At 38.4% G+C, this 26,610-nt stretch overlaps 3 protein-coding genes and 2 long non-coding RNA genes across 9 annotated transcripts; 3 read left to right on the top strand and 2 right to left on the bottom strand.

Moving 5' to 3' along the window:
* The first annotated feature begins 1,856 nt into the window (after positions 1 to 1,856).
* Positions 1,857 to 13,677, top strand: Gbs-76A (Glycogen binding subunit 76A). Of its 2 annotated transcripts, none has more exons than XM_036815236.3 (3): positions 1,857 to 2,871; positions 9,516 to 9,735; positions 10,318 to 13,677. In XM_036815236.3, the coding sequence occupies exons 2-3, from the start codon at positions 9,568 to 9,570 to the stop codon at positions 12,181 to 12,183; spliced, it is 2,034 nt and encodes a 677-aa protein (XP_036671131.3). In that variant the 5' UTR covers positions 1,857 to 2,871; positions 9,516 to 9,567; the 3' UTR covers positions 12,184 to 13,677. The 2 variants fall into 2 exon arrangements, with proteins under 2 accessions (XP_036671131.3, XP_036671130.3); XM_036815235.3 differs by lacking the exon at positions 1,857 to 2,871 and adding an exon at positions 6,122 to 6,304.
* A 1,047-nt stretch (positions 13,678 to 14,724) lies between these two features.
* LOC108020439 (putative cuticle collagen 80) lies at positions 14,725 to 15,431 on the top strand. The gene has a single exon (XM_070996912.1). It carries the CDS (start codon positions 14,747 to 14,749, stop codon positions 15,428 to 15,430), a length of 684 nt encoding a protein of 227 aa, XP_070853013.1. The 5' UTR covers positions 14,725 to 14,746; the 3' UTR covers position 15,431.
* A 910-nt stretch (positions 15,432 to 16,341) lies between these two features.
* LOC118877354 (uncharacterized) lies at positions 16,342 to 21,620 on the bottom strand. The gene is made up of 5 exons (XM_036815798.3): positions 20,685 to 21,620; positions 17,555 to 17,615; positions 17,431 to 17,505; positions 16,690 to 16,938; positions 16,342 to 16,625 (listed from the first exon to the last, which is right to left on the bottom strand). The coding sequence occupies exons 1-5, from the start codon at positions 20,809 to 20,811 to the stop codon at positions 16,499 to 16,501; spliced, it is 639 nt and encodes a 212-aa protein (XP_036671693.3). The 5' UTR covers positions 20,812 to 21,620; the 3' UTR covers positions 16,342 to 16,498.
* Positions 21,621 to 22,907: 1,287 nt separating this feature from the next.
* On the top strand, positions 22,908 to 25,582 carry LOC136117070 (uncharacterized). 4 transcript variants are annotated; one of them, XR_011604030.1, is made up of 3 exons: positions 22,932 to 23,201; positions 23,458 to 24,130; positions 25,111 to 25,582. It is a non-coding gene; the product is annotated as an uncharacterized lncRNA (long non-coding RNA). The 4 variants fall into 4 exon arrangements; XR_010654288.2 differs by lacking the exon at positions 25,111 to 25,582 and having other exon boundaries at positions 22,908 to 23,201; positions 23,458 to 24,128; XR_011604032.1 differs by lacking the exon at positions 25,111 to 25,582 and having other exon boundaries at positions 22,908 to 23,201; positions 23,290 to 24,128.
* On the bottom strand, positions 23,607 to 25,406 carry LOC136117069 (uncharacterized). The gene is made up of 2 exons (XR_011604029.1): positions 25,265 to 25,406; positions 23,607 to 25,182 (listed from the first exon to the last, which is right to left on the bottom strand). It is a non-coding gene; the product is annotated as an uncharacterized lncRNA (long non-coding RNA).
* Positions 25,583 to 26,610: the final 1,028 nt, after the last annotated feature.

The following is a 26,610-nucleotide window of genomic DNA, read 5'->3' as shown; positions in this document are numbered from 1 at the left end:
CGTACCTTATACGGTATATATATTTTTAATCAGGATCAATAGCCGAGTCGATTATATAGTGGTACAATAAAATTGTGATTTTTGAGAGCCAAAAAAGTAGTGTTTTTAAAAATTTTAAATAAACATTTGTTATTTACTTTTTAAAGGTTAAAAATATTTTAATATATAATAAATTACTGAAATTTTCAGAATGGTAATACCGGTTCGTAGCGCCCACATTTTAGAAGATTTTTTTTCGTAAATTAAGTAATTAAATTATTTTAAAATTGATCAACAAATAAAAATTTGTTAGTTGAGTAACGGGTATCTTGTCGAGGAACTCGACTATATCCTTCTATCTTTTTTAAAAATATAAGGTTTTGATAGAGAATAAAAATGACTTCATCCTTATTTAATGACTAACTGACTAATTAGACACCCGAAACTCAATATTAAATAACACTTAATTTTGTGTTATGTGATACTCAAATCTGACTTAAACCAAATAATTTCATTTTCTCATGCCTCCAAATCTCCAGTGACTTTTCCGGGGGGTGGTGGGAGGCCCGGCACGTGGCTCACTTAGCTTGGAAATTGCTTTCCTGAGAGCGCCGTCGCATTGAAGTGAAAGCGAAAGTTTGCCGCTGACCTACAGATGAAAGTGGCACAACGAAGAGACATTTTTGGGAAAGAGAGGCCACAGACTTGAGCCAAAGAGAATGTATCTTTGTATCTGTATCTGCAGCCCGCAGAAGTGCAATTTCCATTTAAGTGGAATGACAGTTTATGCATCTTGTCGGAAAGTTCGCCCAGTCAACGCACTTTAAAAATAACAGAGAGCGCAATATACAGAGATATTTCACTGTAAGATACATTGGTATCCAATCCTCAATTTGTTGTGAGTGTGTAAGTGAGATATGGCACATAGAAAGTCTGGCTATTTCACCTAACGAAAACAATTAATAAAATAATTAAACGAAAACAAAAATCGAGCAAACAGTTTGGGTGTGCAAATATAAACAAAAAATATAAATGTTTAAAAATGCCGGCTCCACAATTGAGTAAAGCAATAAAGAGAACTAATATTGAGAGATATCACCGCGAGAAATCGAGAGGCGCTGAGAGCGTAGTTCAAACAGCAAACAAACGCTGCACAGTAGTAATTGATAAGATAAGAGTTTGTATTTTCTGAAAAGAACCAAATAAAAAATAAATAAATTAGGTATAAAGACACAAAAACGTAGACCCTAGTACTATACAAATATTTTTATATTTAGTTTATTATTCTTGAGTTACTCCAAGAGTAGTTTTAAGAAGACCAAAAAATTAAATAAATATATACATTTTTTTTGGCTTTAAGCTAAAATTATTTGTTACTTTAAGGCTTAAGGCTTGAACGTATTTCTTGATTAATTTAACTTCTTATAGATATTTTTTTTAAAATTAATAAAATACTTTAAACAACAAGTGACGTAAAGTTCAATTCTAGTCGAATATGGTAGATCGAGCTTTTTCGATTTTTAATTGTGGATGTCAAAGAGCTGTTTAAAATGTATTTTCGGGTTAAATATTTTCAACAGGTGTCTAAGAATGTTGAAAAATAAATTATTATTAGATATAACTTTTTTAAATCGAACATTGTTTTTCAATTTAACCACCACTGTCCAACAGCTAAAAAGTTTGTTCTCTCGGATTTTTGCCTCTCTCTTATCGTTGACATTTAGAACAAAATCTGGCAGAACCACCCAAAAGCCGCCCACTGAGAGAGAGAATTCCCGAGAGAATCGGCCAGAGAAGCGGTGGCGATGAGAGCGAAAGTGAGGCCTGAAAGGTTGCAACTTTTGGCGAGACTTGCCTCAGTTGCCACACGACAGGACGGCCAAACGGGCGATTGGAGAGGCACAAGACTCAGGCCTGGGCCAGAAGCGTATCCGTCAGATACACCGCTAAGCAAATTAATAATCTTAATTAAAGCGCTGCGTGACAAGGCCCCCTCTCCCCCCAATACACCTATCCTCTCCAATTTGCGAAAAAATTAAACGAAATAATTCTCGAAAATCTTTGTATCTGTGTATCGGAGAACTGAAAAGAGGCCGTCGTTTGGCGCTCTCGCATCTCAGTTGCCAGTGGGCGAAAGACGCAACTGCTGCGACCTTGCAATGCCCTTGAATGACACTCTTATTGCGACCAAGTCGCCAACGTTGCCACTCCAACGGGCGCTGCTACCACGGCTGCCACTCAGCGCTGGCAAAAATATTAACATAAATAATAATAATAGCTAAAAATCACATAAACGCACTTAGGAATAAATAAAGCCCAAAACAAATCGCTGGGCTAAATAAAAGTGAAAATTCTATTGAAGTCAACTAGTTTTCGCGTGCCTTCGTGAAAGCCGAACACATCCGACGGGTCCTTATCAAAGCCTTAACCCAAATCAAATCGAGTGTGTGCCGATAAAAAAGAAAATAAATAAATTTTAATTAAAGATTCCCATGCCCAACAAAATTAAATTAAAATAAAGGCAAACGCATCTGAAAAATCCTACAAAAAGAAAGTGTTATCTAACTAGCGCCCCCTGGCGGCTTGTATACCTGTGTGTGAGTGCGCCGAATGAAAGTGAAAGTTCTCGACGGGCGAATATCCTTCGGTAACCTTTCTCCCACATCGGGTCACTTCCTTGGCATCGAAACATAAACGACATCCGGGCACGCAATAACCAAAAGGCCACCCAGCATATATAGTAACTATATATACCTAGAATCGGTATATGTAGGCGAAATTTATGCCACATCTCTTGACAAGCAATTCTTTTTATTGCTTCGCCGTCGAGCGAGAGAAAAGCACTGGCAAAGGCCAGAAAGGGAACGCCTTGGAATAATATTAAAACATCAGGTAGGTAAATCGTAATTTTTAAAACTTGGACATCGAGCTTTACACGAAAACATTGCGTGCTGATCTATATACCTTCAATTGATGCTGCTGCAATTAGCGTGTGCGTACATCCATCAGATACATTTGACATTGGCTTTCCGCTTAAAGTCAAAGCTTCATAGATCTGTACATGGAGTTTTCGCCATTTCTCAGTAACATGAACTAAACTTAAAAGTCAAAACGAGTTCAATTGGGTACAAGTTCAGGGGTTCAACAAATCTACCAGACTACAACAATCAATTTAATTACTGACATGTTTAATACGTAAAGTTGAGCATATGTACAGTTGATCAACCGGTTCTTGCACTACTAATTTATACAAATTGGAATTTAAAGGATTTTGTTTGTTGATGAAATTTTATATATTGGGTAAATAAATATAAATATTATATATACGAGTATAAATTAATTTACTTAAAATTGTTCTGTGCTAAAGCCACAACATAACTAATTTTGTTGAATTTTTAAATATAAGTTAATGTTCAATGTAACTTAAAAATATCAAAAAAACTGGTTTGCTACTGAAACAAGAGCTTTTTGTTGCCAAATAGTATTGCAAATGTAATTATATAATCTAGTTTATTAAATTGGTCTTAATTGACCACAGTGTGTTCTTAAACATAATAACAACATTTTATCCTTGAACACCATGTACTTAGGTAATCAAAAATGTTATCAGTTATTTTCCGAAATCAATATCCAAATAGCACATTTTCTTGCCGCAATCAAAACAAAACAATCCAAATCTCGTTATCACAGTAATCAAAACAACCCAAGACAATCGGCATTCTCCGGTCCCCAACAATAACCATAAAAAGGGAAAGCGAGAGCCAGCTGAGAGCGAAAGTATCCTTCCCCCAAAGTATCTTGGTATCTGTAACTTAGTTTTCAGAACGGCGCAAGCGTTTTTCCAGTTCTTTTTGCCTTTCACGGTGCTTGGCTTTGTTTGCTTTTGACATTTCGTTGGATAGCAATGTCATACAAATATAAATAAAAAAATCCACGCGCTACCGAAAAGCAAAAAAAGCTGAATGTGGAAACCACCCACATCCGAAAACACGCACTCACACACGCACGCAATGTATCTGGTGGATAGGAAAACTACGGAAAGCTAATTAGCGCTTCAAACGAGGTTCGTGTAAGCCACTTGTACTTCCTATTGATTGCCTTGAAGTTCTGATGCAAATCGATTTTTTTTGGCGGTCGGAGGATTCCAAATCCGTATTCCCGGGAATGAGCCACATGCGCGAGTCCAAATTTCAGCTAATTCAACATTAATATTATATATTATTAACTTTGGTTTATTTTTAAATAGAGAAGCCAGTCAGCTGTTGTGGTTTGTTGATGGGTGGAACGCGTATCTATAGGGAAATTTTCAATGTGCGGGCGGCACTTGCCGGCTTGCAAAAAAAATGGTCTGAACTGAATTTGTGCTAATGATATATGGGACAGTGAATGACAGCGTGAAAATGTTCTCTAATGATATTTGTTTAGTTCTATAAGCTGCCCAATTCTTGAATATCTTTGAGGAAACATTAAAGACTTTCGATGTCTTTGCAAGTGTTTGTTCCTGAATTTATATTACTGAATTCATAGCGAAATAGTTGGTATAATTATTTTAAATATTTTCAAACTTCTTATGTCTTACCTTGTTTATTACTTAATTACTAAATTAGTTGTGTACTTAAAAGCATCTTGAAAACATTAACGACTTTATCTACCCAATTTTAGTTACTTTCCGAACAAGCTTATCTTATCTGCTCTTCATATTTCTAATTAATTGCCTGTTTAAACCACATCTCTAAGCATATTTGCTTTGTAGAACAGTTCAATGATCCGCTAAACAGTCTTATCACCTTTGGTCTCTCCTGTCAGCCATCAATCTAACTCAAATCGTTCCGTGCTGCTAAATCAGGATTACAAACTATTCCGGCGCCAAATCCGAACACTAACAAATTAGTTACCTAATCTTCTGCTCAAATGCAAAAACCGTCCCCTGATTAGGGTCATATCGAATATGGTCCCATAATCACAGCGGGCAACACCGGGGGGTTTTTCAAAGCCCACGGGGCTTAAATGACTGCGAATATTTAACGCTGATAGTTTATCTGAGGGAAACACGGTTGATATGGCTAAAGCAATATGTTTCAGTACTTACCATTTTATTACAGTAACAGAAAATCGTTGGCTGATTATTCGATGTGTGTTAAATAACACTCTGGAGTGATAAATGCTTTTTTCTTTTTTGTGCTAGCTGGATTTTTCTCACATAAAATAAACTGCCTTGTTCTTTTTGAATATTTTTTATTAAAAAACTAAAGCAAATTTACAAATTTTATATGTGGTGATATATTGGAATACAAATATTTACAAAGTTTTTATGCATTTCCGATTCGAGAGTTAGTTACTTTAGGTTCAAATGTTATTTTATACTATTATATAATAAATATAATAATTAATCAGCCGACTGAAATATTTCATTTTTATCGATTTTTCAATTTTTAAACTTTTGTACTTAGAAGTATTTATTATAACATATATTGAATTTTTTCCTTTATGGGATCTTCTAAATATTAAAATTTTGGACCCATATTTACTGCGGTTCATATCATTAAGGACATAACAACATAGATATGAAAAAATATCTCTTAAAATCTATTCAAATATGTATACAAATTAACTAGAAATGATATGAACTAATGTTTTAACTCAAAACACGTGTCCCATTGTTATATTTTGATGTACCATTATAAATGGCCAGTTCCCTCTTATTTTGTAATACTCCCCGTCGGAAAAGGGCACTTCAAAGAGCAGTTAGCTAAGATTAAGATTGAGACAGACATCCGAGGCTGCGACGTCACTGATCACGAGCATCTGTCCGTAGCGGCGGCTGTCTGCCAGAATCGAGAGGCGCTGCCGCTACCTTTTAGGATGCACTGCGACTGCAGATACAGGGGAACAGTTACAGATGCAGATACGAATTCGTATTCGAACTGAGGTTCCCGCGGAGGCGGATGCGGATGCGGGGTGAGTGCAATCAGCTTGAGGGCAGTGTTTGGCTACGATTTGCGATTTCGCTCCGCTGCGCTTCGATTTCGATCCGATCCCATCGCATCCCATCCGATCCGATCCGTTCCGATTTTGCCTTATCAATCTGGGTGGATTGTGGATTTTCTGAGTGCCAAAAACAAAACAAAAAGATCGGTGGGTAGTCAGTGCATGCCCGACACCGTGACGCTGCAGACGTGGTGCAGTTCGAGTGGTTTTCGGTTGTTTTGTTGGTTTCCCCAGCTGGTTCGGGCTCGAGAACCCAAGGATTTTTAATACCTGGAATTATTAAAGTCCCAAAAAGAGATTTGTGTCGAGCCGATCGGTTATATCACCGTCGTCTAGTGTAAGTGAAAAACTCACGATGAGTGCAGTCGTGAGAGAGACGTTCGCGTTTCGCGGTTCGCGGGTCAATTCTGATTTCTATAAATAGAACTGCAAATTCGTTATCACGCCTCATAATCGAGACGCCGCCGCAGCATGATTAAGTGTTCCGTTCGCCGCACCACCCAACCTCCCAACCACCCAACCACCCAATCCACCCACTCACCCACCCATTGCCCACTGGCAAATATCATGTGTGGTTCAGGTGATAAGCCGCCGACCGGCAATAAAAATATAGAGGATCGGTAGGCCTAGAAACATCTAATCGAACTATTTAAATGGTGCGAACAGCTAATGGCGCATCTATCTCTGGACCAGTGACTAACTAATTGACATGACAAATGCAACTGGGAGATGCAGCTGATAAGAATGTCTGTCACCCCATCAATAATAGCACCTGAAGGACTTGTAAACAGATGAAAATATTGCTTGCACCAGGGAATTTCCGATTAAATTAAAATAGATTTGGTTTCTTGAAGTTTTCCTCTAAAATGTATAATTTCAACATCTAAAGATCTTAGAACTTACAAGACTTTTCCTCAACTTCAAAGTATTGTTGTTTCTTTCCTCCTTTTTTATAAAACAAAAAGTGTAATTCGTTAGAAAATACTTAATGATATTTCTTTAAATATTTAATGTTATGAAATATTTAAATAAATTTTCTTTTCTGTTAACTAAGTCCGACAAATATCTTAATAGGATGTATGTATGTAATAGGATGTATAGGTGTACAAATGTTTGTGAACGCATTTTTAAATCGCTTGAAAATTGACGAGAGAAAGCAAAAATATTCCGATTATCTTACTTATGTTTGATAACAAATTAATACAATTTTTCTATTAGTTCGGTTTAAAATTGGCACCTTAACAGCACCTTGACTTCCTTCGACAAACCTCCACTATGAAGCAATCAAGCATAATTCAAAGATATTTTTTATTGCGTGAACCGTCGGGGTGTCCACTTTAATATCAATTCCGTACATTTCCCCCAATTTAACTCAATTAAGCGGCTTTATGGGTGTCTCTTGCCTCAGTGCGTGTATCTACTTAAGTCAGATACTTGAAGCGAAAGACATTTTGCAGTTACGCAGTTACGATGAAAACAAAGCGTGAATTCGCAAAGCTAAAAATGTGAAAGAATCGCAAATCAAATAGCAAATATAAGAAGAATAAAACGGAAATGTTACTTTGGCCGTAAAATAGAAGTCAAAGACATATGTTGTCTTAGATTTATTTATAGATTTCGTGTTCATTTTATTTATTTTCATTTCTTTTTCTGTACACATATTTTATTTATAAATGTGAGCTTGAGACGCTGCACTAGCAAATTTTTTTGAATAGAATATGATTCAGAAAAGATTCACATTTAAAAGGATTAGAAAAATTGCTGATTTACTTATAGTCTTAAAACTACAATTTTTTCGGCTGCCGAACTATTTTTATCCTATTTTGCGTCGCTTAATTTGTTTTAAATGCTTCCTTAATTTGGCAAATTATAACGCCAAACGTAATTAAAGAATATTTCAAACCACTTTTGATTTTAAATGTATACATTTGGTTTTGTAATGCTTTTCTTGACCCAACGTCATTAGCGCCCAAAACGCATTTAGCCACTTGGCCAAAGGCCAAAAGAATATTCAACTTATCTATAGGCAAAAAAATGAATAAAGGTACTGAGCTGTAAGGGATGTCTGTGAATCATGAGATATCTGCCATAAGTATAAGAGGATTCACCTCATATGCAGTGGCATCTGTATACTAAATGGCTTCAAAGAGACCTGCATTCGTTTATTTAATTTTAGGGAATTTTTAAAGAGATCGGCATTTTGACCTCCCTAATCGATCGATTGTCAGACGATCGTTTGTTTATTTAAAAACTTTGTCGACGCCATTTGGCGAGGGAAAAAATTTCAATTCAATCTTTATACTTCTTTTTACTCATTTTACCGCTTAATTAAATTTCCTATGCATGCTGCCAAAGATAAAAAGTAAAATACATAAAACGAAGAGAGACGGAAAATCGGAATAGACTAAAAGAAATGCCGCGGAAAGTTCAAGGCCAATTGACTTTGTCTCGTCTCTATTGGCGCATCTAATTTCGAAAGAAAAACTCTGATGTGTTAATTGGGCGGCACTTCCTCTCCCAATTAAATCGCCCTCTCGCTTCCATTATATAGACCGATTAATGGGCGTGGCTTGGCTTTGCACCTGATCAAAGGTAATGCACGTGCAGCTATCGCAAAATAAAAACAATAACATTGCCATCTGCCAAGAGCGTGAGAAGTGTTAACAAATTGTTATGGTCACACGGTTCATCGGGGATTTCGATGACATAGTCACGTGATTTCATCACCTGACTTGTAGAAAAAAAACGATCTTAGTTGCAAAACTCTTGCATATTCAGAAAAAAAGTAAAATACACAACAAATTTATTGGACTCTTATTTGTCTTGGTAGTAATAAAATATACCATTTCACAACTTTTACAAATTAATCAAATTTATCTTACTTGGATGATAATTAAATTGATTATACTTTGTTCTGGTAATTTTTAGGATTACGGAACAGGAAACGATTAATTTCAACTTTGTAGAAAACAGATCAGCATATAATTCCGCTTTGTCAGAGCTCTTTTCTCATTTTTCAATTTTGAAATAAAAATCTTTTCCACATTATTCATATTAATACCACCGGGAACATAATAACTATACTATTTTTATACATATTTCAATAAAGTTACGTTAACATTAGGCTCGTATAATAGCTCGAAAGTTTATTTTTTAGTTTAAGAATACATTATGACAGATTAACAGAGAGTTTTAGAATTCCCAGAAATATTTTTGAGGACTTATTAACATTTTGGCAAGCCAGAACAAATTAAACGGACATCTTCTTTCAATAGTCTATTTTAATTTTAATGACATCCAACTAAATCAAATAAAAAGCCAAGGCAACGAAAGAGAAATGAAAAACGCTCTGAGGATAATAAAAGCATATATACTGGCGAAGATTCTTCCCCAGCTGTTTTAAAATGCCACCGGGAACATGGGAAAAGCTGAAAGGGAAAGTGGCGGAAAACAACATTTCGCGTGAATTTATTTGTTTACTTAAAAACTGCTCGTCGCGTTTCAATATATCACTCACGTCACATATCCCGATGGTTCTCTGTTTGCAGATATTCCGCAGATCGGTTGCAGCAGACACGGTTGTGTGCTGACGTGACGTAAATGAACGATCCCGGCGATATACCACTGACACACACGGGTACTCCGGACAGCAGGCCGCCCTGCAGCATCATCTCCATCATACCAACCATAGGGATGTCCTCATGTCGCGGAAGAGCCGAGGCGTTCGCTCGGAGTCTGTCCTCCAAGCTGCGCACCTTGGGATCACAGGTGAATATCAAAAGAATGTTAAATACAAAATCAATTGAACAGAGATTTGTGTAGAGCATAAAAGGTATTGGTCAGGTATACTTACCACGTCATCATGGAATACAATGACATTATATAATATTTTTATATAATATATTTAACGACTACTTTAGTTCACTGTTTGTGTGGCGGCAGAGAGCGAGCAGAGCTACTCCCTATGCCCTCTTACTGGGAAGCTGCCGACCGCTGATTTTAGTTCTTTCCCTTGAGAACTGAACATCACTTTTATTTCACTTTATTTCCTTTATTTTGAAATTTAAGTTGCCATGTTTTTAAATATAAAGTACTTTTTCCTTTGGTGTTTTAACAAAATATTTTTTACTTGATGAGCAAAAAGTGAAGGTGTGCTTTTTATGCTTTGTTTTCTTTTATTTGTTATACAAAATTGTAATTATCCCTTTTTTTACTGGAATTTGTAAAGGGATATAATCTGCATTTTATTTGAGATAACCTTTAAAAAACATTAATCCATTAGTTAGTGAAATTGAATTTGTATTTGACTCTTGAGCTAGAACAAATGTAATAAAGATTCTTCTACCGCAGACAACCGAGGAGGGCGATGGCAACGCGGAGGTTGAGCCAATCATCAATGGAACCAGCACGAACACGTGGGTGAACTCCCACGACTCGGAACAGACGGTGACGGACCTGCAGCCCCTTCGCCATGAGTCCGACTCCTTCTTTGACTTCGACTGCGAGCTGGAGTCGCCGGGGAGTCCCGTGGACGAGTGCGAGTACCTGCGCCTGATCGAAACCGCCTCGAATACGCCGCACAACTCTACGGCGGAGTCGGGCTACGCCTGCGCTTCAATGGCCAGCAGTCACAGCAGCAGCACCGACGGCCCCTACTTCGATGCCTCCGCTTCCGCTTCCACATCCACAGCCGCAGCTGCCCAGGACCAAAAGCTGCCAGCCTCGGAACTCAAGGAGTACGTGAGTACCATACAGCAAAACGGCAGGCATGGACTGGTCAACGGAGTACAGGAGAAGGAGCAGCCAGCTGTTGAGGAGCCTGCTCAGGAGGACGAGGCCTTCTTGCAGGCCCAGATCCTCAGCGAAATTCAGCAACACAGCATCAGTTTGCGGGCCGTGGAACAGACCAAGCCCGAAGAGGAGCCGCTCAGCAATGGGCATCTCGAGGAAGGGGAGGAGATGGAACTGAAGGAAGTCCTAGAGGTAGCTGGTACTACAGACAGAGCTCCAGAGGTGGTCTCCACGGAAAGAGCACACAAAGAAGTCTCACAAGAAGAGGAAGTCTCCACTGACAGAGCCCAAGAGGAATCCCCTTACGATAAAGTTCAAACAGAAAGGGTTCACGAGGAGATCCCTTACGAGAGAGTTCAGGAAGAAACCCCCAACGAAAGAGTTCAAGAGGAAGCCTCCAACGAGAGGGTTCAACAGGAAGTATCCACAGAAGCCTCCTCTGAAAGAACCCCCACAGAGGAGACCTCCTCCCCCGACAGGACCCTTCAGGAAACCGTAGACTTGGAACTCTCGCCAGACAGTGGTGTGGATGAAACAGACAAGTCGGCCAGCAATCTCACCGTGAACGTGGACCTGGCCCAAATCGAACAGGCCAAACAAGATGCCACTGAGGCTGTGGAGAAGAGTGGCGCCCAGAGTCATGGCATCGATACCACAGACGACGAGGACGATTGCAGACCCCAGCGCATCAGGCGCTGCTCCTCCCTGAAAACGGGAAAGACACCGCCTGGAACTCCGGGCCGCAAGAAGATAGTGAGGTTCGCCGATGTTCTTGGCCTGGATCTGGCCGATGTGAAGACCTTCCTGGACGAGATACCCACCATACCGAAGTCGGCGTTCGAGGACCTGGAGATACTGGAGTCGGAACCGCCCCTTCAGATGGGCCCCAAGTCCGACAAGCTACTGATGCCTCTGTTCCAGCAGCCAGGTGGCCTGCCCAAGTTCCTCGATGCGGTCAGGGAGAAGCAGGTGTCGCTGGAGAACGCCGCCGTGTCGGACAACATAAACCAGACGATATCAGGATCAGTGCGCGTCCGGAATCTGGACTTCCACAAGTCAGTGCACATAAGGTACTCGCTGGACGGGTGGAGGAGCTATGCCGACCTGCAGGCCAACTACGTGGAGAACTCCTGCGACGGCTTCTCCGACATCTTCACCTTCGTGCTGTTCGGGAACTCGCTGCACGTGGGCCAGCGGCTGGAGTTCGCCGTGCGATTCCAGTGCAAGGGCCAGCAGTTCTGGGACAACAACTACGGGGCCAACTACTGCTTCCAGTGTCTGCCCAGCTCGACACATACCGCCGGCAGCTCGACGGCATCGCCCCCGTCCGTGGTGACTGGCCCCGTTACCTCAGGCCACGGTGCCAGTCTGGTCGGAATGCTAAGCCCCACGGCGGGCGATGCCTGGTGCAGCTCCTTCTACTAACCGGTGGCGATGGGCCCGCACTAAAGGCACTGGCACACCGTATAGAATCCATCCCCCATCCATCCCCAACCCACGGACACGACACCAAGGTCTGGGTTCCTCCCGACCTTGAAGTTGTGTCTACCTACCGAGAGAATTCGAATCCCCAAGTCCCAGATGACCGGCCAGACAGAGATCACAGATCAGAATACCTACCTTCATTGGCTACCTCTTCGTTAGGGTGTTTCGATCTTGCAATGGCAATTCTGAATGGGAATAAGTAATTTTATGACAGTTCTTCGAGTCAAGTATCCACAACTGAAACTCAATTCATAGATAGATGTCATATTTGAACACTCCTTTACAAGAACTGCGTTTTTATCTCAGTTTTATAGCCTAACGGGAGCTATAAATAGAACTAGCAATCTATAAATACCTAGAGCTGATATAGGTTCAACACCTTATCAGTTCATAAAATAACTTAGATAAAAACTGAGTTTGAGTAAACAGGTAGTTACTGTAAAATACCCACGAACTGTCTTTAAATTGCTGTACTCCCTCGGGATTTTCAAGTTTTTAAACAATAATAAGTCGAATCACCCTACCCTTCCTCGAGAAGGCAAACATTGTTTATATTTTTATAGAACGGAATAGATTGAAGGGTTAGTGAAGGAGGAAGCTATGAAAAGCTAATAGAGCGCCACAAAAATAAAATAAACAAACCAGAGTAGTGCGAACAAGAACAAAAGCCAGCAAAGTTCGAATCAATCCCAAAGATAGTCGTTAGTCGTATGTTATAAGAAGAGCAAGTGATAACAAACTAAAATCAGATCAGTTTCTTCAATGTCTTCTTCTGTTTTCAGTTATTCCCAATTTTTATTTGGTTCGTTCCTAGGTTTGTTTGTTATGAGAAAGCGTTTCCAGGTCGCTGCCAGTTGGATCGGGTTATTAAGATTGGTTTTCTGCCAGTTGATGTACTCTTAAAGAATTCATTTTTGTGAGAAGATTAATTGCTGTTAATCTTAGTTCAGCACCAGTTCAGAGAAGTAAACGAGCTTAGCACTATTTACATACTCTTTGTTCCGTAAGAGCAGCTATACGATTAGCTCATTCGACAGTTGCCAGGTCATTTTATAGCCCTGCTTATAGATCCATTCGAGCACAGAGACCAAGTCAAAAGTTAACTATAACTAACCAACATCCAATATCTAGTCAATTCGAGTTTACTTTTGCGACCTTTTTTGACTATTTACAGTCCCAAAGGAAATACTCCTAACCCATGATCTTTGTACCCCGATCGGAAATACTTTTTCAACCATCTGACACAACAGACAAACCTTAACTTTTGTTTCTCTTCAATGTTGATATTCTTCTAACGTTTGATTTTTTTTTAATATTCTTTAATTTTAATTTATACGATTTAAATATTTTATATGTATATGTTGATGCGTAATAAATATCGTAATATTATATAAATATATATATACAGAATAAAATAAATATAAAATTTAGTTATTCCTCTTTGGTTGATTTTTACTTATGTTTTCGAAATAATAACGATTCAAACTCTTCTTATCTACAACAGAACCTTAAATAGCCAATATCAGGGATAAACAAGCGAATACCTACTTTTAAAAATCAATTGCAAACGCAGCTACCTCAATGTTTTCAGACCGAAAACACGAAAAAATGAGAATAATAGTTAAACAAATTATATAAATAAAATAAAATACCTATTAAATATGTTTATTGCATAGCAAACATGTATAATACAAAACAAAAAGCAAAACAACAAATAAAAACGAACTTTAAAAGTTACAACTATTTACATATGTTAACATAGCAGAAACCTCATAAAAATTACAAAAGTCCCCCCAAACCAAATGACTTAGACTGAAGCGTGAGTATTTCGCGAAAGCCGAAAAATGTTATGAGATCTGCCCAAAAACCAGAAATTTGTTAAGGTTTGTGTGGGCGGGGCTTTTGTCAGCATGAGTTCCACTTCACACTAACAAAAGAATAATAAAGAACCCACAATAAAATAATATTGCGAACAGAGATTTATTGATGACTCGAAAGTGTTTTCTTTTGTGCATCGATGGAAATTGAGGGGAAGAGATTAAATGTGGAGTACATATTAAATTCAAAACGGTATAAATGTTTAAAGGTAAGTGCCAATTCCTACTCCAAAAAAAGTCAATGCTCTGGTTCCATTTAAGGTTTATTACCGATTTCACAGAATTAAATTTTTTCTATCTATTAAGCAGTTGATCCGATACAGAATTCACTTTTCACAGCATAATCACAAAGTCCAATACCATTTAGTGTGAAAGTTCTTTCAACAGCTTAAGAACTCAACTCATTCATTGATTTTTATGCAAATTGGGCACACTATACTAATAGTTAGTTTATTAAACAGGGGGAATTAGCATAAGGTGCAAATATAAGATGATCTTTCGATCAAACAAAAATATCAAATGAGCTATTTTAACGGTAGTTTGAATGATTATTCTTTATGGCCAGTCTTCAGAGCTCTTAGTATATATAAAAGAGGACAATAATCTGATTTAAGTTAGTATACAACATGTCTTCGCATCTGGAAGTTCGCTTGGCGAACTGGACAATTTTGGTGGTAGAATTACTGTCAGTTCTTGGAGGTGTTAAGGCCAAGGATGATGCCTCTGTGCCTCGCCTGATTACCCTTCAAGCCGCCAGTCCGGCTCCAGCTCCTCCGCCCCAGGAAGTGATCATAGAGGAGAGCTACGATCACCATCATCATCATGCCCCGCCGGCTTATCCGCACAGTTACCCGTATCCACAGCCTCCGCCGCAGCACTGTCAGTGTCCGCCGGGTCCTCCAGGACCTCCTGGACCACCGGGACAACCGGGACAGAAGGGCTATCCCGGAACGAAAGGATCTAAGGGTGATGCCGGAGAGAAGGGACCGCGAGGAGACAAGGGCTACCCCGGAATGCCTGGATTGCCTGGTCCTCAGGGTCCACCTGGATATCCCGGGGGTTCGTACCCGCCGTATCCCTATCCTCCTCCTCCTCCTCCCCCGTCATCTGGAAATGGAGGCAATGGAGGAAGTACTGGAGGACAAAATAGGTACTACGATCGGTTCTATGATGAGGAAGACCGTTATTATGGCAATGAGCGGGCCTTCAGTTTTATAGAAGACGATCAGATCGGCAATCAACCGGTCATCTTAGCCTTTAGTCAGCACAGGAATCCATTCACCCCAAAACTCAATAAAAAAAGGAATTAAAAGTCATAAAAGTATTTAAAATAATTGATTTTGCTTTGGAAATTTTTCTGGCAAGAAAGGGATACTGGTAAAATACTCATTATAAAACCTTATAAGTCAAATTTTAATATTCCCTTCTGTTCTAAATTAAGAAAAGAAAATAGACAAAACAAGGAAGAACGCTATAGTCGAGTACCTCGACTATCAGATACCCGTTACTCAGCTAAATGGAGATATGCAAGCAGCAAAGCGAGATTAAAATGCGCCACCTACCGGCGGTCTACAGATTTAAGCGTTATGGGCGTTAGAGTGGGCGTGGCAAATTTTTTTTGGACCAATCGATAGGTATCGACGAGACCAATACATTTCAGTTAAAATTTTTTATCTAGCATGAAAATTGTGGGCGTCACAGGTTTTCGCGGTTTGTGGGCGTTAAAGTGGGCGTGGCAAACTTTTTTTTGGGTCAATCGATAGGTATTGATGAGAACAATACATTTCAGTTAAAATTTTTATTCTAGCATCAAAACTGTAGGAGCCACAGTTTTGGGCGGTTTGTGGGCGTTAGAGTGGGCGTGGCACTGTGCTGAAACAAACTTGCGCTGCGTAAGAAGCTCAGGAATCTGCACCCCAAATCTCAATAGCCTAGCTCCCATAGTTTCCGAGATCTCAGCGTTCATCCGGACAGACGGACAGACGGACAGACGGACATGGCTAGATCGACTCGGCTAGTGATCCTGATCAAGAATATATATACTTTGTGGGGTCGGAAACGCTTCCTTCTGCCTGTTACATACTTTCCGACGAATCTAGTATACCCTTTTACTCTACGAGTAACGGGTATAAAAAATATGTATGTTATCTTGAATCACGTTAAGTGATCTTAAGTCATGAGAGGGTACAACCTACAAGACAACGCGATATCAACCTTCTAATTTAACGGAAATGTAAACGTTATTTAACAAACACTATCCTCACCAGTACAGAAAAACAATACGAAAGTCATTTTAAATCGAAACCTCTTTGTCAATAGATATTTGTTAAGTAATTTAAAATCTCACATTACATTAGGCAAATAAGCTATCTTAACTATTAGCAAACATCATCATCTATGACAGGGTGGTCGTCGCCTTCCTCCTCCGCTTCGTCATCCAAGGCCGCTTGGGAAGCACTAACCTCCGCGAAATCATCCTCCATATTATCCACGAAGCTGGAGACCCTATCAACACAAAGTAAACAGTCATTAAAAACAAATAACAAAGATATTCGCTGTCTGCCATCACTTTTCAAAGTCGCACTGAGGCAGGAGGCCCTCTTCCTTTGAGGGGCTGAATCTGAACAGCGTGCAGAGCCTGAGGACCCCAAGAAGTATCAGGAACATCCCGGCCACATAACTAAGCCACAAATTGTGGGGATACAGTATCAGGCAGATGCCGATGACCGCATAAACGGGAGTGGGTCGCCAACCGCCACAAATCGCTGAAAGACGCCAGCAGGCCAAACAGCTGCAGGATCTCCGCTGGTAATTATCCCTGAAACAAATTAAATCCATAAATAAGAAAGTGTATGGATATATTTACAGTACTAATTCATTACAATGGGAGACTGTTACTTAGTCCTTAAGAGGACACAGTCAAAAATGTGAGCTCTCGAGGTTTGACTGAATATATTATTAAACCCTGCCACAGAATTTTGGTTAGAAACTTAAAGCTAAGTGAAGGAAAAAGTTCCCATCGAACTAATTTATTTTTTATTTATTTTATTAATATAAGTATATAAGTATTTATTAGTTATTTATTTCGCTAAAATTGTTTACTTTTACTTAAAACGAAATCACAGGAACTGAACAAATAATACCTACATTACTTATAAGGGCAATGAAATATAAACTGAAACTTGTCGGAATTATCTTTTTTCGTTTTGGACCTTATTTGCTTAAGGTAATCACTTGTTAAGTGAAATATTTAATGAGAACAAAATTTAAAGCAAATTAAAAGATTTTTCTTATATTCTAAAATACTCACTCTGAGCACTGAAGCTGCAGAAAAATAGTTACAAGCCACTTGATCTCAATGAACATTACCAGCACGGCTGAAAAACTAACCATAAATTAATACAATTCTTGAGGATATTGGACCTTTGGCTTACACTATATAAAGACCGGCCCGATATCCATGCATGTAGACATCAACGCCCACGCCGCAGATAACTGAAATGAAAAATGGCTTAAGAAAGTTTCGGTGCGGGGGGTCTTGTCTGCGGGTTAGAACGAGGAGTGTTATCCTTGAACGAGCCTATAAAATAATGCGATTTTGTCTAGGCAAATATATTTATAAGCATATTTATTGAGTTGGTCCTTTTTTGTTTACCACGCTCGGGCCATAAAATGTTATACAAAACCAATGAAAAGAAACGAGAGGGGTTCAAGAAGTTTGTGACGAAAGTAAAATTATTTGCTGGAACCTCACTTTCATTGAAAGGTAATTTTTCGAGTCAAACTCCTAATAATGTTGTTAAATAAATAAAATATTTCAGATTAAACTAAAAGGAAAGCAAATTAATACTTAAGCAGATTTATAGACCCAAGGTGTGATTAAAATTGTATAAATAAAAAAAGAAAAATCGCAATAGTAGATGGCCTCGATTATCAAATACAAAGCAGCAAAGCGACTGCTCCCAATATTTTACACCACACCAACATGCCACCAAGCGTCTATTCCTTTATTTGAATGTAATCTTTAATGACTGGTCCGATTTAAATAATTTTTTGCATGCAGATGAGAATTAATAATGAGAACAAAATCCAATTTACACTTCAACAAAATCTTCAAAAAGGTGGGCACTAAACAGGTTTTAGCGTTACTTGAATTTTGAAAGAATCTCTAGAACCTGCATGCCTAATCCCAACTTTCTAGCTTTTATAGTTTCCGATATCTCAGCGTTCATACGGACAGGCAGACGGACATGGCTGGTGATCCAAATCAAGAATATATATACTTTATAGGATCGGAAACTATTCCTTCTATCTGTTACATACTTTCCGACGAATCTAATATATATAAGTATTATATTTGCATATACGCTTTTACTCTTCGAGGAACAGGTATATACTTACTCGTAAGAAGTAGAAATATTTTAACCAATTTTTCCTATCTGAGTGAAGGGAAATATATAAATCTATTAGACAGCAAATATAAATATTTAGTCGGTCTAAAATAAATTTCTTATTTTTATAATTTTTTAAATTTATTTTTAGATAATATAACAATGCAGTAGAACGGTCATTAGGTACCCTCTGCAAAATAAGAAAATATTCAATTAAATGAACTATTTTAATTATTGTCTTGAATTTATTAACTATTTGGCTTTCATTATAAGTGTAGAATTTAAATATGCACTTGTAGGCGATTTATGTTCAAATTCTTAACGAATTAACATCCCAAAATTTGACATATGCTTTTACCACCCTTTTAAATTTTTCTCAAACGTCCCTCTAAAATATTCATACTCTAACCGCATTATGGGCACGGTCCCCCATTTTGTCCCAACGAAATCCACTTCCAATGTGTAAGATATGGCCTAAAGGAAACACCACGCCCATTACCCCCATAAAAACCCAATCTAATTAAGTTGTTTTTATTATGCCGAACCGCGAAAAACCAATCTGATTAAGCCAGTTAGATATATGCCCCATATTTAAATACAACTGCAGAGCCGAAACCAAACCAATTACATTAAATGCTGTCAACGGAAAAAAATCGAAAAAGCGGAAATCGAAAAAACATGCAAAAATTATCTGGATAATTGAAAGCGATGGAGGGAAAATAGATACCGGGGCAGAAGGAAAACTTGGCGAATGGCTGGCGCCAAAAGGCTAACAACAAAGCTCATTGTCGACCGTATGGAAAAGTTGCTGATAGGGGGAAAATCGGGACGGGGAAGTTCTGCTCTTGGCACAGGATGCGAGTTGTGAGCTGCAAGCTGCACTGAGGCCAATGCCTTGTTAATGGCTCTGCCGGAGAATTTTCTCTGGAACCCCCTTCTTTCTGCTCGATTCTGCGGGGTTTATGAACTACATCAAGATTTTATACTTTGTTTTTCTGCGTGCCACTGCATCCATAATAGACCCCAAAACAATTTGCAAAGAAATTAGTTTGAACTTGACCCAAAGTTTTTGTTATGCTGCAGCCGGCCATTTATCAAATTCTAAAAAACGAGGGTGCACTATTTTAAGCGCATTAGGGAAATGTCGGATGGTGCCGGAAAATCGTTATGATTGGCCGTGATAAGCGTTTAAGCCAACTTTGATAACTGCAGCAGATGGACGGAAAAGTGCGACGAAAAAATTTGATTGGATTTCTTTAGTTTGGAATGCGGAATGCAGTATGAAAAAAAAATTAAAGAGTGAAAAAAGGCATTCAATATTGGTTTCATGAACACAAATTTGTATTATTAATTACATCTACTTTTTTATCTACTATTTTACATCGTCAATCTATTATTTTTCTAGGCTTGTTAAATAAATTAAATTTGCCTTGTTGAATTCACACACAAATGCCACACAAATTCAGCTTGCAATACAAAAACTATTGTCTCTACTTTACCAGAAATAACACAACGCAAAGCTGGCTTCAACGAATAATTCATAATTAAATTGTACAAAATTGTCGAGAAAAAATATGTAAATGAATATTTCACGGAATGCTATTTTAAACTAAACCAAAATGTTATCTTCATCAGAATTTATTGCCATATGCAAGCCAGCCTTTAAATACAAATCAAATTGTTAAAGATAATTACTCAAAAAAGGTTTATTATTTTGTATCATGCTTAAAATGCATCAGTGCTTATACGATTATTTGCTCTGTCTTTTATCTGAATTTATGTTCCTCGGTCTGCCCAAGCAAATGCATAACTTTTGTGTACGATGAAAATTTTGTATTGAAAGGAACAATGAAGGCAGCCAATAACAACATGTCCCTATTCAGCATCTTAGCCATACAATTCCCATTCAGTGCCAAGAAATAAAATAAGCCACAGCACTCAACAAATCCTGAGGCTACGGTCTCTATGCACAAGCATTTCCTACGATTTGTCAAGGGTAAACATTCCGAAAAGGGCCAGAAAAGCCCTGCATATGCATATTTCTACTCATATATTCGTGCACATGCATCATCATAGCCCCATATCGTGATTGGCATTATCTCGAGACGGGGGGTCACCTGGGCACCGAGGAGTTTCATTTCCCTGGCATGGATTCCCGGGCACTTGAGCTTACCGAATGAAGTCAGCAGACCAAAAACCCTTATCACAGGACGTAAACACTCGCAGGGCTCTGCGGACTGATGACGGTGATGGTGACGTCCGCGGCGAACGCGCTGCGTTTGCAGTTGCATTTGACTCATGGCTAACTTGTGTAAATATTTAACTAGATGAACTATTACAGGTTTTAAAATTTAATTCTTGCACTCGGGTCTTCAAAGTTACAGCTCAAAAGTTGCTTATTAAGTCAACTAATGGGCCAAGCAACAAGGTATTCTTGGTTATGGGTTGTTTTAAATGCTTATATTTTGTTTAGTTGGGTAAAATACAACTTTTAAATTCCTGTACTTGCACTGTTTATTTATTGAACACTTATAACACATTCAGTTTTTCATTTTTATTTGTGTTACATATTTTTATATTCACTCTACATTTCTCTAAATACTTTTATCCGGTTCTGGTTATGCTACTGTTCAAAGGAATCGCTAATAAAACAATCAAAGAGCCGTATCCACATCACAAAAATTCACTACGTGCTCGGCATACCAAGTGGCCAAATAAGTTTGCGACAAACATTTTCAATTCAAACTCGAACGCTCGATGGGCTCTTAAATTTAAGCATTTAACTCGGGCATACGCTGCGTATGCGTAATGTGACACTTTTCGCACCTCTCCACCCACGGCATTTAATCACCGGTCCGTTTGTGCCTGTGTGTGTGCCAACTAATGTCTGCAAATTACCGTTACCATTTGCACTTTGCCCCCGCACGTTGTGTGGCCCCTGTTTTTTTTAAGGTTTAAATTTTATTTTTTATTTTCGTTGAATTTTGTGTGTGTTTTTTTTGTAAAGTGCCACTTTGCCACTTGACTTTATAACCGAGCTCTAAACAACGAACGTCCGCACGCTTCCAGCAGCGCCAGCTGAATGAGACTGAATGAAAGGACCCAGCAAGGAATCGTTTCTATTCCGGAGTCAGGATCCAGAGTCGCCGCTGAGGCTGCTTTCCTACTGCCACTGACTTTGTAGCCAAGCGCCAGCCAATGGGGCGCTGCATTCGAAACTGGTGGGTTGATTTGTTGCGAGGGGACGCTCGTGTTTATTTCTATTTAAATGCTTTCGCAAAAAGCTCGCTTTTTATGCCGAGATTTATGGAAACCGCAAATATTTTCGGTGGTTTTTAGAGACATTTTTAATTGCTACGTTGTCTTTGACACTAAAAATTGCTTATATATAAAGTCGTAATGTTCCTAAGAATGCCTAGTAGGTTGATTGATATTTATAAAAATTACTTTGGAATAAATTTATTTTTAAATACTATAATAGAATTTATAAGAACTATGCCCAAAATACTATAATATAATAGCAGATTTCACAATTTAGATTTTTTGTTGGACTAATTTAATTCTTGGTCTTATTTTTTAAAATTTTTTTTTTCAAATAAAATAAGTTTCTATTAAGTAATATCTGTTGCATTGACCCAAGTAGTTACATTTTAAAGGTGTACCCATTTGAATACTTTTTGTAAAGAGAATATAATAATACGATTAAGTTACAAAAAAACAACATTGTTTCATTAATTTAAAAAAAAAAGCGAAAACTGTACAATCGATGGCCTCTATTATCAGATACTTTGATACTCAGCTTAAGGGAGTGCGAGAGGGTTGGAGATATGCTTAAAGCAACTCTGCTTTTTTTAATAACACATCTATTCTATAGCGCCACCTATCTTCTTCTTCTATAGCGCCACTTGGCCTACAGCTCCAACTAGCCTATATCGCACCTAGTGGCTTGATTGAATTGCAAAATATTGATTATTATTTGGCTATAATTTTTAAACAAATGGTCCGATATCAATAATTTTGCATATAGATAGATATTGATAATACGAACAAAACCTCATTTAAATTTGTACAAAAAATTAAAAAAATATGGGCGCTAGACTGGTTTTAGTGTTTAGTCGTTTGTGGGCGTTAGAGTGGGCTTGGCACCCTGTTGAAAAAAACTTGCGCTGCACAGGAATCCCAAGAATCTGCATGCCAAGTCCCAATACTCTAGTGTGAACTTGGTGTAACCCTTTGTTAAATTTTGGGGTTGAATGTCTAATAAACATAACTATACTCGCCATAAGTTATTTATAGAATGTTATTTAAGTACTAATATGGAAGGCCATTTGAAAATGTTTTTAACTCGGAGCGTAGGGCATTGGCCTAGTCTTTAAGGACCTGCAGTTCTTCCTACCAATGCACACTGGTCCAAATGCCAAAAATTTTGGCAGAAATTCAAATTTTTTTTTTAAGAGTTTTGCAAAAATAATATTTTATTGCAATAGAATATTAACTAGGGCAGTTAAAAAGCATAGTCGTATTGTTGAAATCGAAGCACTGCAAATTTGTGCAGCCCTGGAAGTCAGCTGATCATTTACCACAAACTTTGATTGTGAATGCTTTGCAAATAAGAGCACATTTGAAACTGGTGTATTTTGTGTTATTCCTCGAATATTTAATCAAATTAAAATGGAAAACGAAGTTGAAGGTATTTATAATATAATTGTTATCACGCAATACTTGTTTTATGTGGTGTGTCTTTGTTTATATGTGTTTTTATAAAGTGATGTTTTTAGCGATTCTAACCTCAAACTTGTTGTGTTTCGTGGAATAAAAGTATGTTGGATTGTCGTGGATTGTCGTAACTATTAACACCATGTGGTTCTTCAATATGTATATAATACGAGGATATTAATCTTATTGACCCGTTTTTGCCCGTTTTCCTGAAAATTGACTTTTTCCAGACAACATTGACATGAGTCACGCTGAAATGCTTGAATTTTGGCTAGCAAATAATCGGCAAACCGAAGGCCTCGCTAATTTTGTGCTGCAGCAAAGTCACAGGAAGCTTAACCAAATCATGGAGGAGTCAATTCGAAAGAAAATTAAGAACTTTGTTGCTTATGTAAATTTTCATTTAAACAAATGTAATCGAATGGTTACAAGATTTAAAACGAAACATCAAAGTTGGCTTTCATCACGTATGCAACTACAATTAAAAGCATGTAACTTTGTTGATGAATCCGCCAAAACTGTTGGACGTCCACGGTTATGCTACGACGATGGTAGTTCTCGCTTAAAGCGCAAATTAGCAGCAGAGGTTTCGGCAGACAATGGCAATAATGCAAATCTTCTTGTCCATGCTGCAGCGGTCGCTGCAAAGAAGGCGCATTTAAAAAACGTGGAAGAAGAAAAAAAGGAAGCTAAACGTGTACCTTATACTCCAGAAGAAGCCTTAGATTTTCTAATAGAAAACAGCTTTACTAAAAGACAATATATGAACATAAGACAACATAGCAAAAACCGGAATTGCGACATTTATCCGAGCTACAATAAAGTGATTGCAGCAAAAGAAAAATGTAGACCTAAAGGAATATGTATTACAGAGTCAGTCGCGTCTGTTCCTTTACAAAACTTGTTGAAGCACATAGTCGAACGCATAATGTTGTTACAAAGCGAAGTGCTTAATATATATGCTGATATTTCTGAAATGAAACTAATTGCTAGTTATGGATTTGACGGTTCGACTGGGCAAAGTCTCTATAAACAAAATTTCGTATTGGATGCATCTGACACGTTGGATCAGTCTTTGTTTGTAACAACCCTAATCCCGCTAAAATTAGTTGATTCGATAGGTCGAGTTATTTGGATGAACCGCTCTCCGCAGTCTGTGCGATTTTGCAGGCCTCTTAAAATTGAGTTCGTTAAAGAAACAAAGACTCATATATTAAAAGAGAAAGCAAACTTGGACTTGGAAATTCAAAATTTATTGCCGATGGTATATGAAGATGCGAACAAACAAAGCTATACCATAAGTTTTGAGCTGAAAATGACTTTAATTGACGGAAAAGTCCTGAATATCTTAACTGGAACTAATTCAACCCAGTCTTGCCCAATCTGTGGAGCTAAGCCTATGCAATTTATGACAATAACTGATCTGGAGTCGGATAACTTTATTCCAAAAAGCCCACAAGCGCTAGAATACGGAGTAAGTCCTCTACACGCGTGGATTCGGTTTTTCGAATTTGTTCTTAAAATTGGATATAGGATTGGTATCAATAAATGGCAAGTACGTGGCCCTGAAGACAAAGAAAAAATGTCTGCGCGGAAAGTGGAAATTCAAGGCAAATTATGGGCGGTTCTTGGACTTCATGTCGATAAGCCCAAGGCAAACGGAAGCGGCAGTACAAACGATGGGAACACAGCAAGAAAAGCATTTTTGAATACCGACACATTTGCGTCAATACTTGGCTTCGACCCGGAGGTTTTAAGAGACTTCTATATTATATTAATCACCATTTCATGCAACTTCGAAATTGATGTTCAAAAATTTAAAAATTTCTGTAAAAAAGCTGGCTCTTTATACATGGAAAAGTATCCTTGGTACCCAATGTCAGCTACGGTACATAAAGTACTTGCTCATGGTGCTCAGATCATAGCCGCATCCTCCCTTCCACTTGGTTGCCTAGCTGAAAATGCATCGGAAGCCCGAAATAAGTTTTATAAAAAAGATAGACGTTCACATGCAAGACAAAATAGTCGTATAAATACCATGACAGACGTTTTTTGCCGAGCGCTAGATTCATCGGATCCCCTGGTTTCCAGCATTTATATTCAACAAAGGCTGTTGCAAAATAAAAAACACACTTATCCAGCAGAAGTTCTTGAGCTTTTAAGAGCTCCAAATGTAAATTTCCTATTTAATAATGTCAATGCAGATGATGACGATAAGGAAGATGACTTGGACACATCTGAATGTATCGATATATATTCTTTCGATTTAGATGTGGAAAATGATTAACAAAATAATAAAAAAAAAATCATATTAAAAAATGCCTTACTAAAAGAAATAACATATATGTATATTAATTGATGTTTTACATATTTTTTTTTTGGGAAGCTAAATATTTTTGGGGGTGGGAGTCTGGTGGGAGAGTGGTAAGGGGTGGGAGAAATGAATTGTCAGATTGTTTATTCAAAAAGTTATATATACGTTCAAGTTTTGTTGGACAATGTACCGGATTTAAATATACTCGAATTTATAGTTTTCAAGGACATTAACTTATATGGGGCGGCGTAGAGGGCGTGGTCCAATCGGACTAAACTTTTTCTCAGGCTTAACATATACTATGACAATATTGCCTACCAAGTTTCAGGTCTGTAACTCCTTTTTTCGAATTTCTGCCAAAATTTTTGGCATTTGGACCAGTGTGCAATGCTAGCTGATTTTATTTGTCACGTTGTCCTGTGTGTGATGCCCCTCATGTTGTTGCCACTGCTGCCGCTGGTGTGGTCCTGTGTGTGCGTGCCCTCGTCCTGCTGGTCCTGCCATTCTGAGGAGCCCCTCACCCGTCCTTGGCCACGTTTCGGTAATTTTCATAACTGGCTGAATGAGGGGCGGAGTGGCGGGAGGCGAAAAGCAGCTCAAAGACGACCAGGAGCAAAGCTGAGCAATTGCCAAGTGGCAGGCGAGTACGCAGAGTGTGGACAAAAACATTTTCGGCTGCCACACCGCCCTCAACCTCATATATTAAACGGGGGAAAAACTCGGGGGGAGCAGCAGTACATTTTTTTAGCCCCTCCGCTTATTGTGCTGTGCATTTGCTAAGGTGCCTATCGTCAGACTTGTTTGCATTATGCGGCGTTAATGACATCCAAAGTGGGAAGCCGCCCCGCGAGGAAACTCTCTACTGTCGCCGCCATCTACAACATAATTCACAGCTACCCCACACTCAGAAAATTTAATTTCCGTAAACTTCCTAGTAACGAAACAATCGTCCTTGACAACGTTTCCTGCAGTTACAGGGTTTTTTAAACGTGCGATTGCTGTTTTCTAATATCTGATATGATTAATTTATATAGTAACAAACAATTATAAAAATAAGATCTAAAATCAA

Source organism: Drosophila suzukii, chromosome 3 (assembly GCF_043229965.1).
Source record: "Drosophila suzukii chromosome 3, CBGP_Dsuzu_IsoJpt1.0, whole genome shotgun sequence".
NCBI classification, from domain to species: Eukaryota; Metazoa; Arthropoda; class Insecta; order Diptera; family Drosophilidae; genus Drosophila; species Drosophila suzukii.
This window is presented reverse-complemented; position numbering and strand designations above follow the sequence as displayed.

Bases quoted from the DNA above. Each gene is read 5' to 3' on its own strand.
- Gbs-76A (XM_036815236.3), top strand. From the start codon at position 9,568: ATGAACGATCCCGGCGATATACCACTGACACACACGGGTACTCCGGAC. The intron at 9,736-10,317 runs GTGAATATCAAA...CTTCTACCGCAG, and splicing joins TGCGCACCTTGGGATCACAG to ACAACCGAGGAGGGCGATGG.
- LOC108020439 (XM_070996912.1), top strand. From the start codon at position 14,747: ATGTCTTCGCATCTGGAAGTTCGCTTGGCGAACTGGACAATTTTGGTG.
- LOC118877354 (XM_036815798.3), bottom strand. From the start codon at position 20,811: ATGAGTCAAATGCAACTGCAAACGCAGCGCGTTCGCCGCGGACGTCAC. The intron at 17,506-17,554 runs GTAAGCCAAAGG...ATTTATGGTTAG, and splicing joins CGGGCCGGTCTTTATATAGT to TTTTTCAGCCGTGCTGGTAA. The intron at 16,939-17,430 runs GTGAGTATTTTA...AATTTGTTTCAG, and splicing joins CTGCAGCTTCAGTGCTCAGA to GGATAATTACCAGCGGAGAT.